Source organism: Plectropomus leopardus, chromosome 11, assembly GCF_008729295.1.
Source record: "Plectropomus leopardus isolate mb chromosome 11, YSFRI_Pleo_2.0, whole genome shotgun sequence".
In the NCBI taxonomy this organism is placed as follows: Eukaryota; Metazoa; Chordata; class Actinopteri; order Perciformes; family Serranidae; genus Plectropomus; species Plectropomus leopardus.
Genome location: NC_056473.1, coordinates 15,111,812 through 15,124,893, shown reverse-complemented (window position 1 = coordinate 15,124,893; position 13,082 = coordinate 15,111,812). Strand labels below are relative to the sequence as shown.

The following is a 13,082-nucleotide window of genomic DNA, read 5'->3' as shown; positions in this document are numbered from 1 at the left end:
TAAACTCTATATTTTTTTTAATGCATTAATTGTCTGTGGATTTTAAAGTGTAATTTCTCTCACTGTTAATCAAAAAACTTGCTACTGTGTTGTAGTATTGCAGCATGTTACATGTCGAAATAACACAAAGTTCACTTGGTTTTACACAGGTCATGATTGCTGGTCTCTTGGGCGAAAGTCTCGTGTTTAGTGACCCATCCACCATCTCAAGTTTATACTATATTATGTTTATACTTCTTACTTCTTTACTTCCATCAGCACAGGGGTCAGGTGTCATGGGATCCCAGCTTGCTGATTGTGTGGGTTATAGGCTATACGCATTACTAGCTCATGATTATGTAGGTTAATTCTTATGCATTTTTTTTAACCTAGGTGCAAGTACAGACAGTGCATAAGAACAGTGATAAACTGTCTCGGACAAAAACACAGAACCCGTTTTGTAGGTGTAAAAGGTGATTTTAAAGCATTCATAAAATGTCTCCGACCAATCAGCTTAATGTTATGGCTTTTATATTTACATTAAACCGAAATGTTCTGTAGTTCCACTTACAGTTATTCCTCTGTCTTGACATTCTTCTTGGTTGTCATTGTAAGTTTTATGTCACCAAAGATGAAGGTAGTGATGGTAGCCTGGAGGGATGGATTGGGGCTAAGAAAATGGCTCAGAGGGTAATTCAGACCCCTGGACAGGCTGGGATAGAGAGTGGGTTGCTGCATTGCAGTGACCCCCAGTTATCCCAGTTGTGCTATAATCGCTCTACTCACTAACTGTATTGAACAGCTCTCAGGTGTTGGTGGATCTGCTTGAATGTGTAGCTGCAAGATGTTTAATAATACCAAATACATCAGCTTCATTTGGTAAGATTTAGACAACTTAAATAAATCAAATATGTTTGTTTACAGGAAAACTCTCAAGTAGGTTGGATCGGCAAACTGCCATCCAGTTAACTTGGGAAAGGACCAGGAACAAAATCTTCCTCTGTCCTGATTCAGCGTGTTGGCACCTTATACCCAACAAACTAAAAGAAATCTCATTCACAAAGATGCTCAGTGTACAAGAAGAATCAGTCAATATCATGTGACAAAAAACGCTTAATAAGTAAAAACCCAAGCTAGAATTTATAGAAAAATACTAACCATGTTGAAAATGTTTAAACTCTCCAAATTATTAAGATTGATACAGATAACTCTGTTGGCATACCAAATGCCTATTTTAGCTGAGTGTCAGCCCAGCAAAACATAATCCAACTTAAAATAAGTTTCACATTCCAGTGTTATCAGTGAAATGCACTGCTTTTAGACTCACTGAGATAATGACCAAGAGGCTGTTGTGTCTGGAGATAACAGGTATGTTCTTCTATTGTAGTTGGATTTTTTTTTTTTTTTGCATAAAGTTAATTATTCCCCATTTTAGGCGTACACGAAAAACATGTGTTATTGCAGTGGCCTCTTTAAAATAAGCAGTGGTTAAAGTTACTTTGTGTAATGATCAAAGAATTTATAAGCCAACACATTCTCATCCCAAGTCCTCAGAGCAGCTTCTTTAAAACTGAAGAGGCTGCCTGGCATGTTGTAAGTGTAGGTTCAGCGTCACACAGTAGGAGAAACAAACTGACTCACCAGACATTCAGACAGTAGCAGTTCACATCAGGCATTATCTGCTGCCCTGTGTGGATCTCTGTGTCCAAGTACAAGGGCCCACTTTGAGCCAGCCCACTGTGTGTGGGATGGGAATGTCGGGTACATGGCTCAGCACAGCCTGCCTCCTGCTTGTTCCCACACAGCCACCCATGCAGTACCCATGCTGCTCTGCCTTCCTCCCTACATGACAGCTCTGTGGTGAGACTGTGACCACTGTCTCCTCCTGTGAACCCAGTCTCCAGCTCAATGATAGGATGTGAGCAGCGTGGCACCGCCGAGTCGTCGATGCAGAGCATGTCCACTGTATTTAAAAGCCAAAGGCCAGAGAAAACTTTAGTCGATGCTTTCACCTTAAGTCCATGGGAGTTAGGAGAGCAGCAGAGGAAGAAGTATTTGTACTTATTTGTTGGCATTTTTTAAATAAAGCCAAACCATAAGGAATCGGTTACACAATGAGGCACTCCTGAAACAACAAGGATAATAAACTTGGAGTACACAGCCTAACCCACTCCATCCTGAACTCCATCACATAGATTCAAGCTGGTTTTGGCCTTCAAAAAATGGTGAGTGGCTTTGCTTGTTTCTCCTGATTTCCTAAGAGGTTGATTTCTTCTGCTTTTGACAAACTGAAAGTCATTGCTTTTGGCACGACACTGAAGCAAAGCCATGGTGGTTTGGTATTTTGTTTTCTGCAGACCAGCTTTTGTATTCATTTGGTGGTTTTACCCAGAATCTGCAAAAGGCATTCTGCTTCACCACAGAATATTATAAAAAGTGCTGGAGATGTATTTTTATCCAATGATTTTGCAGTTACAGAGAGCACAGACAATGAGGTCAGCGGACTGAAATCTTTTTGAAATCTCATTATAACTGCACATTAGCTACTTTAAGTTGTTATTTAAAGGTTCAGTGTGTAGGATTTAGAAGATTATATTGGCAGAACTATGATTTCATTAGTTTATAAGCACCTCAAACTAAGAAACTGTTCAGTGTGTTTTTTCATCACTGCATGGACAAAAGTATAGGGCCACACCTCTTAATCATTGATTTCAGGTGTTTCATTCAGTCCCATTGCCACAGGGGTATACAATCAACCAACTAGCCATGCAGTCTGCCTTTATAAACATTTGTGAAAACTACTCTGGAGCAGTGGAAACGTGTTCTGTGGAGTGACGAATCAAGCTTTTCTATCTGGCAGTCTGATGGATGAGTCTGGGTTTGGCGAATGCCAGAAGAACGTTACCTGCCTGACTGCATTGTGCCAACTGTAAAATTTGGTGGAGGAGGGATAATGCTATTGGGTTGCTTTTCTGGGGTTGGTCTAGGCCCCTTAGTACCACTGAAGGGGAATCTTAATGCTTCAGCGCACCAAGACATTTTGGACAATTCTATACTTCCAACTTTGTGGGAACAGTTTGGCGAAGGTCCTTTTCTGTTCCAGCATGACTGTGCCCCAGTGCACAAAGCAAAGTCCATAAAGGCATGGTCGGATGGGTTTTGTGTGGAAGAACTTGACTGACCTGCACAGAGCCCTCACCTCAACCTTATCGAGCACCTTTGGGATTGCAAACCAGGCCCTCTCGTCCAACATCAGTGTCTGACCTTACAAATGCTGGTCTGGATGAATGGGCAAAAATTCCCACAGACACCCTCCAAAATCTTGCAGAAAGCCTTGCCAGAAGAGTGGAAGCTGTTATAGCTACAAAGGGGGGACCAACTCCATATTAATGCCTATGGATTTAGAATGGGATATTACAAAAGCTCCTGTAGGTGTAATGTGTGGGTGGCCCATACCTTTGTCCATATAGTGTATTTTAGAATGGGTTTACTTCCAAGAAGCTCGCCATCTTCCACCGCCATGTTACATAAGCACAGAAAGAACAAACAAAACAATAGCTGTAGAGAGAACATGTAGCATTTTACTTTACCTGAAGGCCAGATGCTTGAAAAGGATGGGTGAGCGGAGATGTATTTAATTGTTTGCAATTTGCAAACTAACTGCTAGATGCCACTACATCTACATACAGCTCTTTTAAGAATAAAGCCTATGACAGAAACAAGTCTATAGAGACCAAAAGGAAGGACATCTTGAAAAAAACCCTACAGTATTAGTTAACAGTTCTTGACAGCAAAACAGCAAACAGTAAATGTACAAGTCAGTCGTACCTGCTATGAAAATATTGTAAGAGTTGTCAAGCAAATGTCTGAGATACTTAATGTCAATATCAGAGAATAATAGAGAGCTAAAGTCCTGATGTTACTTATGTGGTTGCTGCTGTTTCATTTTAGCTTCAGTCTTTCTTGAAAAAGGGAATTAAATACTTGCTGTCTGTTATTTTAATAGGACTGCCCCTTGAGAGTGGGAGATTCAAGCCCAGCAGTCTTTTTTTTTCTGTGCAGCGTACTTCGGAACATTTTGATCCCCAGATTTTGCTGCAGAGAGAGTGCTCTTGACTTTCATGCTGCTCTTTGCAGCTATGGACATGCAGGCAGTGGCACCAAGGGAGAGAAAGACCGCACCGTAAGGTCAAGAGGTGGTAAATTAACAGTGCACTGCAAGTTCATAGGATACAGTCTCTGGCTTTTGTTGGATATTTAGTATTGGCGAATATATTGTTGCACATTTGCAATCTATGTGAATCGGTGAGCTTGCTTACTTTATGACATGAATGCCACTGTCACACTGAATGTCCTGCAGGGCCTTTTTAAACCCTAAAACTTTGTATGTAAAGCCCACCCTATAGGGATCTTTGTGCTCCTTATATTACACCGTCACCAGCAGCGTTTCAACCTGATGCTGTCCAGCAGCATATCAGGCGAATGGGTGCTGGTGGTGTATTACAACAACATGAGCGGTTCTGTCTTGCTGCGTTCTCCGCTGATGCTGCACAGCGACTTTATTATATAGCTGCAAAAGGTGGCTTTTGGTGTTGTGGAACTTATGCTGAAATCACTGCAAAAGCAGCGATATTTGATGACTTCAGAATGAGAATGTGTAGTGTATTATGGAAATTGACAGTCCATTGTCATAGGCTACATCCACACTACTACATTTTTGTTTTAGAATGCATAACTATTGCCACTATTAAGCCTCGCCACACTACTCTGGCATGTTGACCACCAAACGGGGACCTTTGAAAATACTGTTGACCCCTTTTTAGTTTGGAAATGCTGGGGTTAAATGCTTATGCAGACATCCATGTTGCTTGGACCCTTACTTCAGTCTAGCAAGTGTTAAGCCAAAACATTATAGCTAGGTCTACATGCTTTTTGTGATCTTATCTTTGTGTGGGAACTCCTTTCCTACTGCTACTTCCTTCGTGATTTGGTTCTTTATCATATGAACCTTTAAACATTGGCTTATTATTCAGGCCTTTTGCTGTGTTCAGTAACTGCTCTTCCTAAGCTTATAGTCAAGCTGTTGAACTATAGAGCCAGAAAACATGAAGGCCACTGAGCACATTAGAGGGAATCAAGATGACTGTTATGTTAAATGCAGGAGTTGGCGTGACAAACCAGGGACAGACATTACATGAAACATGGCTGGAAAACTGCAAGTGACAGAAACATGCATGCACCAACATTTAAATCACCCTCGACACACATGCAAAGAATGAACACAAGTGCTGCAGTAAATCTGGAGCACACTTCGAAGCCATTTCCCTCACACACACACAAGTTCCTGAGTGGTTGTTATTTTACCCGGCATGTGACATGAGGCTGAGACAGAGGTGTCCTTTGTTTGGCTTACCTACAACTAACACGTTCTCCACAGCAACCGAGTGGGGAAACCCACAGGGCCACTCGGGTTTCAGCCCAGACATATAAAGAAATGTCCACCCCAGCAAGAAAATTAGCCAAGGATCCTGTCAAAGCTGACTATCTGCATAGGAAACTCATTTTTCTGTAACACTTGCAGCCTTCCTGTGCTTAGGGATATTTTTACAGTGCTTGCAGCTCCATGGAAATACAGTCTTGTTTTGAAGTGAATAGAAGTACACCTTAAACTCTTAAATGATTACAACACTACAGGCCAGTGACTATGTTTACATGCACAAAATATTCGGTTTTGTCCCATTTATCAAAAAAGACATTATACCTTCTAAGCATCTAATGAAAATTATATTCCACACATTTAAATGCAGCGGCGCATATTTCTGTTAACGTACCCTAACATGTCATTTATCCTGTCAAAATATCGAAAAATGAGACTGCTGCTTATGCCCTCATTTTAGAGTTCCCCACTTGTTTCACTGTATGAACACAGTCTCACTCTTTTATTCCTTAAAACACCTTCTTGAAAGGGTCAACACTGTGTATTTGTGCATAAAAAAACTGTTGATATCAAAGTCTTTCTGAGCATTTAAAAGTAGGTGTGTCTACCTCCAACCAGAAATGCTGGCTTTTCTTTGGGGCATGCATCTCTATCCCACAACCTTGTAGACTATAATGGTGAGCTAATTTGTGGACAGTGCATTGATTATCGCACAGAGCTGACCTCAAAACAGAAAAGAAGCTGTGGCAGACCCTGGAAATTGCAGTACCGCTTCTTGGCCACTACCAAAATGGGCTTCAAAGCCTGGCGCACTTTGCCGGGGCCTGGGCGTGACCACATGGCCATCTTGTTGGTATTTGGATGTGAAGCCAATTAAATCATTCCACAACCAGACACCATGGATTACCAGAACCATCCGGAAACATGGTCACTGTTGCCAGCAATGTAAGTAGATGCAATAAAGGACTAAATTACAGAGCACAAGTTCAAAGAGCTGATGGGATCACATTTCACTGGAGTTGTACCTTGTATAATTCCATGTGACAGATAAATGATTGATTGAGTGACTGATATCCCACGTCTTATTCTGAAAAGGCTTTATTAGGAAAAATGCAGAGTTTGGAATATATCCAAATAAGCTGGTTATATGAAACTGCATCAATTTCACAATATTGTCATTTTCGAAATAATAGTGGAATAGTATTGTGAATGTAAATGAAGCCATTGTCTGCACCAAGGCAGTCCAGGAAGCTTAAAAGAAACAGTGGAAACATTGACAACCTGCTGTAAACTGACGTTTTGCTAAAAAAAAACAACAAAAAAAACCCAACCTTTTCGCTCTCCTCTCTCATGCATCGTTTTGCAGTTGGTGGCCACTCACTGCAAAATGACAGAGATCACTTTCAGCGCAATGGCCCTTAACACGGCACTTAGTGGCACACTCTAAGTGCTCAGGACTGAATTGCTTGATTGGACAACTCCTCTCCATTTGTATGGTAATCCACAGAAGAGCGCTGTAACCAGCCAGAGGCACATGTAATGGAATCTGCTGGATCTGTGTCTCATTGGCAGTGACCCTTTGCTCAATTTTAGGGCCAGTATAATTCAACTACACCTCTATTGTAATAATCTAACAGTGCAATTATATCATCCCTCATTCTATGGTACTCAGTTCTAACTACACTGTGTGTGCAAGATTTGGGTTTTCACTGCCAGGCGTCCGTGGTCCTGGCACAGTATTGGTGTAATTTCTGATTCGCTGTGATGCTTTCCCTGAAAATGGCCATGGAGGAGCCATGCCAAGACTGCAGTTAAAAGACCCCCCCGAACCCCCGCCACCCCCCGCCCCCTTTCTCTGCATCTTCTTCCTCTTGCTGTCACCCTCTTCTCCCTGTTTCTATCTGTATTATCTTGTCACCTATTCATCCGGCTGGGTATCTGTTAATCGCAGCAACTCACTCAGTCACCCACCCTTCCGCCTTTTTTTTTCCTCATCCATCATCAAAAAGTTGCTCATAATTATGTAACCCGTTGGGTTTTCGGAGCAAACGAAGCAAACAGTAAAACAGAATTGGTGATGCGCTGTTGTGCCTGAGCCACTCCATCTTCAAACTCTACAGAATGGATCAGTTGTTTTGTCAGCTTTAACACTGCGGCACTGAAAAAAGCAGGTCAACATGGAAGCAAACCAGTGACGTCCCACGTGCATCACACATCCCAATTTCTTTATTGCGCATTCTCCTGTTTACGTTTATCGATCTCATAACACTCTGGAGGCATATTATAAAAAGCAGGGCAGCACGGCTGAAACCTGCTTTGTGACACTGAGGGTGTGTGTGTTTGTGTGTGTTAGAAAGAGATGGTCTCACTTTGTAACTACCTGCTAATTATACTCCACAGTAAACATGAAATTTGTAACCACACCACTGCAGGATATCATTAACTAAAAGGATTAGAGCGTGGTTCAGGCAGGAGGGCGTCTGTAGCTTCTCCCAGTTGAAAATGGACGAATCTAAATGGGATACATCAATAAAACGGCGGAATAAAGTTGCGGGCACTTAAGAGCGTCAGCCTCTTTTGCTCAGGCTCAAAGTAGGGGAAGAGAGTCACTGGCTGGCAGCCAGCCAATAAATTAGAAGATAAGAAATATTATTCCACTGGCACACCAGCGGCTTGCAGCTATTTAAAACAGTGAGGTTTATTGATAATTAAATTACTTGGAAGAAAAAAAGACAAGACAAGAATAGAATGCTTGGAGGCGGATCAATAAGGAGATATTGTAGTGGATAACGCTGCAGAGGCAAGCAACACAGCCAGGAGGATGCAGTGTGTGTGTTGGATTCACTGTGTGTGTTTTGGCTGTTTTATGCAGTGATGAATGGAAGTAGAATACTTTTGATACATCTGATGTGTTTTCAAACTATTTTTCAAATATTACAGGAAAATAAGTGGATAAAGAAAGATACTTTCATGTCTTGTGACCTTGAGGTTTATATTAAATGTCTTGTGTTTTAGGTGCTGTGCTGAAGTAAGATGGCTTCGGACAGAATGGCAACTCCTCAGAGCAGCTCCAGACAGAGCAGCTCGCTCTCTTCATCCCCTACGAGGCAAGTAACAGCACAATCTCACCACTGGCTGGATCCAAATCACTAAAACAACACATTTTTCCCACTTGCTTCAGGTGGTAGTCAGGGGGCTAGCTTTGATTATATTTACTGTGGTTCTTACGAAAATACTTATGAGAGGTCTGCAGACTTCTTAGTGCAGCAGTAGAGGATTTGAATTTCATGTTTGCTGCTCAAAGCATTTTAAAGTATGTTCAAACCTCACAGCAATATATTTTACCATGAAGCTGTTATATATATTTCAGATTGCCTTTTAATTTGAAAAGTGTCACAAACTTTTTTTTTACACTTGGCTAGGCCTGTATCCAACTCATAATAATGCCAGTCAAATCGGATGGCAGCTCAATGCGAATATTCGACTATTCGCTTTTTTTTATACAAAGTTTCACATTCATTCACATCCCGCTCCACGGGACGTTCAGTGTGACAGTGGCACTCACATCAGATAGTAAACAAACTAATAGCACTAACAATGGGTCGTGAATGCGCAGCAACACGAGATATCAAACAAAAGCCAGAGACTGTCGCGTATTTAGTTGCTGTGAGCTGTAAATTCACCACCTCTATGCAGAAGTTATCTCCTCTCTCCTCTTTCTGCCACTGCCTGCATGTCCACAGCTTGTACTAAAGAATATCCTGACAGTCACAAGCTCTCACTCCATAGCAAAATCTGAGGGGCATCCCCAGAAGTTCACTTTAAAGCATGCTTACTAGAAAAACAACAACAACAACAACAACAAAACAACTGCTCGCCTTGAAGCAATGTCAGTCAACTGAGGGTCTCTGTCTGATGATTCAAATCTCAGACTTTCAAGGGGCAGCCCTATACTTGGTTGAGGTGGAGAAATTGACATGATGCAATAAAGGCTGAGAAAAAAAAACCCAAACATCTTGATCTTTTACCATAGACAACATTTTCATGTCATGCTGCTATTCACTATTTCATAATTTCAGTCTACTTTCATGCAGGGCATCAAAACACGTTTCTTGGTCAGTGGCTCTTGGCGTTAGATATCGATGCAAAGTACACCCTTTAGAGTCTGTATGAGACACACTCAGTCAGCGCCAATGTAAACCCATCTGCATCATTATTAGACGTTTGGAGCAACCAATGTTGTTCAAAGAGCAAGGACGTCCACTTGAGGTGGATGGGTGACCAGACACAGGACTTTGACCAGGTAGCCTGGTGTTTGTGTCCTGTGTGAAACTAAGAGTCAACGTTAAGTTATTTAGTCACATAAGTCGTAAGTCACTCATTAGTTAGTTGTTAGTCAAGTAAGCCGACTCTACAATGCTTTCCTAACCCTAACCAAGTAGTTTTGTTGTCTAACGCTGGCTTTACACTGGCTGCAGAAGCGCTATGATGAGTTAATTGTCACTCAGCTCTTCACACTAGGAACGCATTTCTCCACGCTGGTCGACAGCAATTGTCCTTCTCTGCTCCTTTCTAATCACACAGAAAGCTCTGTCCCTTGTATCTCTGTTGCTGCTTGCTTGTGTGTCTCTGGCTGCATGCTTGTGTGTTTGCATCTCTGTGTGTGAGTCTGTCTGTGTGTGTGCATGTCTCACTCTCTCTCTGTTTAGACACAACTGACAAGCATTATGAAAGCACTTGCATATTTTATCATTTATCATAACCAGACGACGTATATCGCATCATATATATCCATTATATCCTTTATATTGTTGATAATAGAGTATTTAGTGGGTTTCCCTGCCAGATTCACTCATGGCTCACAAAAAAAATAGACCAGATGATAAAACTTTTGCTGCAGATCGGGAGCCTGCCATGGAGCTTATGGCCATGGGGCGTCTAGTTTGAATGGTCTGATCGCTCAACATGTATGCCGAAAGGAAGCGAGCAGTGCTCCATGGAAAATCGTCATGCTTCACAGCATTTCTGCATCCAGTATGAACCTGGTGTAAACCTAACTGCTGACCCCCCCCAAAGATACAAAACAAAAAGCTGTGTCAAAATATGACAAGTAGGGATGCGGTTGCATTGAGATTGTATGCGTTAACTCTACCGGAGATCCAAAAAACAAGCTGCAAAAGATGAAACTGCATCTCTCATTATCACCATATTATATCTAACTAGGTTGATCAGAAGTGACAAACTGTGACTGTCAGGGTTACAGATGCTTTTTAGTTGTGTATTTTATGAGGTCTTCTTCAGTGTATTTGTGTGAAGGCAGAAGATAGAAGAAAACATGCACAGATTCTGAGTTACTCCAAACTTTTTGCCAACTTTTTAAATCTACTGAAGGTGTAAATTTGTCCTATCATAACCCCAGTGTGAAACGTCACTGACAGGAGATTGTGGTGAGATGTTGAGCATGATCTGCGCATGTTAACATACTCCTGAGACAAGGTCTAATCTGGAAAAATAAGTGAAAACACCTGTGAAGGGTCACTGTGGCTGTGTAGGGAAAGAGGGCTCCTTACTAATAAAGCCTGTGATGTAAATGTTCTCCCTGTTGACAACACTTTTGACTTCATGTCGGTCAAGACACACATTTCACATTCATGCACAAACACACAAACAACAAACTGACAATAATAGCCATCATAAATAGAAATAACCCCCCTGTTACATCTGCAGACGGGTGCACCCCAAAATGCAGCACACTTTGGCCCCAATCTCCTTCTGATGATACGCAGTCATGCAGATGTTGAGGTTTACAGTGGTGGCGGGGTCTGGCTTTATCATTTATTTTCACGGTTGGTTTGTGAGGAGATGAATGTATTACAGAGATATGTGGTAACAGATGCAAGTGGCTGCTGTAAGGAGGACAGGTCAGAGGACAAAAACGATATGGTCTTCGTAACTGAAATTCTGTGATTAAAAACATTAATCGCTTGACAGCCTTAGACTGAACTGAAACCCAGACTAAATTAACTAGATGATTATTGTGTATGGTGAAAAAGGGTGAGCCAGGTCTTCTAGACTGATATCCCAGAGGATGCTGAGTGAAATCACATCCTCACCTCCCTCATATCTGTCTCGGGAAATATTTACCAGCTGATGTTTGATTAGACCTGTTGGTTCAACATCGCCAAACCAATATATCGCTCTGAGTCAGGATCCTACATCGACAAATTAAGAGGCTGTCAATAGCAGGAGGTACAGAGGTCAACCCCTTATTAACAGTGCAAACACAAACACAAACACACACACACACACACACCCCTTACACACACACACACACACACACACACACACACACACACATACGTGACCTGAAAAAATCTGTTCACAGTGGGATTATTTTATATTTGATGTGAATATTTGCACACAAAAGTTGAAGACTGAAACCAAAAATCTTGAAAAATCTGCCAGACAGATGTGGTCAAGAGAGAGGTGTGCACATAACAAAAAATCAGAAACTCAAGCAGAAACAGAGCTGCTTCCAGGCCGAAAAGTTGAGCACATACCTTTCCAACCTGAACTAAACTGGACTCCCTGCACTGTTGAACCATCATCTTAACAACCTTCATGCATTAGTAGATTATAACACAATGGGCCCCTGGGCACAGCTATGCCAAGGGCTGCACCACCTCTCCTACATAGGATTAAGACACACAGACTTCGTGGGGGGTTTGTGACTTTTTATGGTTGTTCTCTTTGATGCAATTTTAGTTCTTTTTTTGGGTCGTTCTATGTCTCTTTGTAGTCTCCTTGTAGTTATTAAGTGTCTTTTGTAGTTATTGGGTTATCTGACAAAATGTTGTGCCTTTTTGAGGTTATTTGGTTTCTTTTTAGTTGTTAATTTGCATTCATTTTATGTTTCCTTGGGATTCTTTTTGTGTCATATGTAGACATTGTGTGTCCCTTTGTGGATGTTTTTCCTGTTTATGCGGTTATTTTGTGTCTCTTTGCAGTTCTTTTGCATCTCTTTGTGCTCTTTTTTAGTGTTTTCAAGGCCAGTGAAGGTTAGGGGGCCCCTTGACCTGTGCCTGGTTGTCCTGTTCAGTAATCATCCATTCCTTTATCACAAGCTGACAGGCCTGGTCTTTTAAATCAGAAACTGCCAGCTTATTTCACTTTCATAGATGTTTTGCATCCTTCTTTGCTTGTGTTTTATTAAGTTAGGGCCAAAGAAACTTATCTAAAACCCACTGTTTGTTTTCAAACCTTCATGGCTATCAATCTTTAAATAAGCCATTGCTGCTGTCTTTCAGAAAAGTCTCTTTTTTGGAGATACACAAAACAAAACTCTTACCACACTGCAGTGATTTATATCTTTGTTGTTAAGTGTGGGTTGCTGATTCTTCTTTTTTTCAACGGGGAAAGCCCCTTCATCAGCTGCTGTGGTTGAAATACGTCAGTCATCGATAACACATTTGAATATTATATATATCTTCCGACAGTTTTGTGTTCACAAATGCTTACACAGCGTCGCAGAAGACACGCAATGAATGCCCTTGGATCTCAAATCAGCACAGCTGTCACGCCATACATACGCAACCAGACACATAAACAAACAGATCATCTCTGACTTGCTTTCTTTGTCTGTCCCTCATCCACACACGCTCAAACA

At 41.5% G+C, this 13,082-nt stretch overlaps 1 protein-coding gene across 3 annotated transcripts in view; it reads left to right on the top strand.

Annotated features, from left to right (window-relative positions):
* LOC121950391 (protein inscuteable homolog) overlaps window positions 1-13,082 on the top strand; it is a 67,181-nt gene that overhangs the window by 17,424 nt on the left and 36,675 nt on the right. For 2 of the 3 annotated variants that reach the window (XM_042496374.1, XM_042496375.1), the window contains exon 2: window positions 8,432-8,523. In XM_042496374.1, coding sequence (XP_042352308.1) covers window positions 8,450-8,523 — 74 coding nt within the window. In that variant the 5' untranslated portion in view covers window positions 8,432-8,449. Of the gene's footprint in view, window positions 1-2,150; window positions 2,205-8,431; window positions 8,524-13,082 lie in introns of those variants that run through there. The other variant, XM_042496376.1, reaches the window with a different exon arrangement.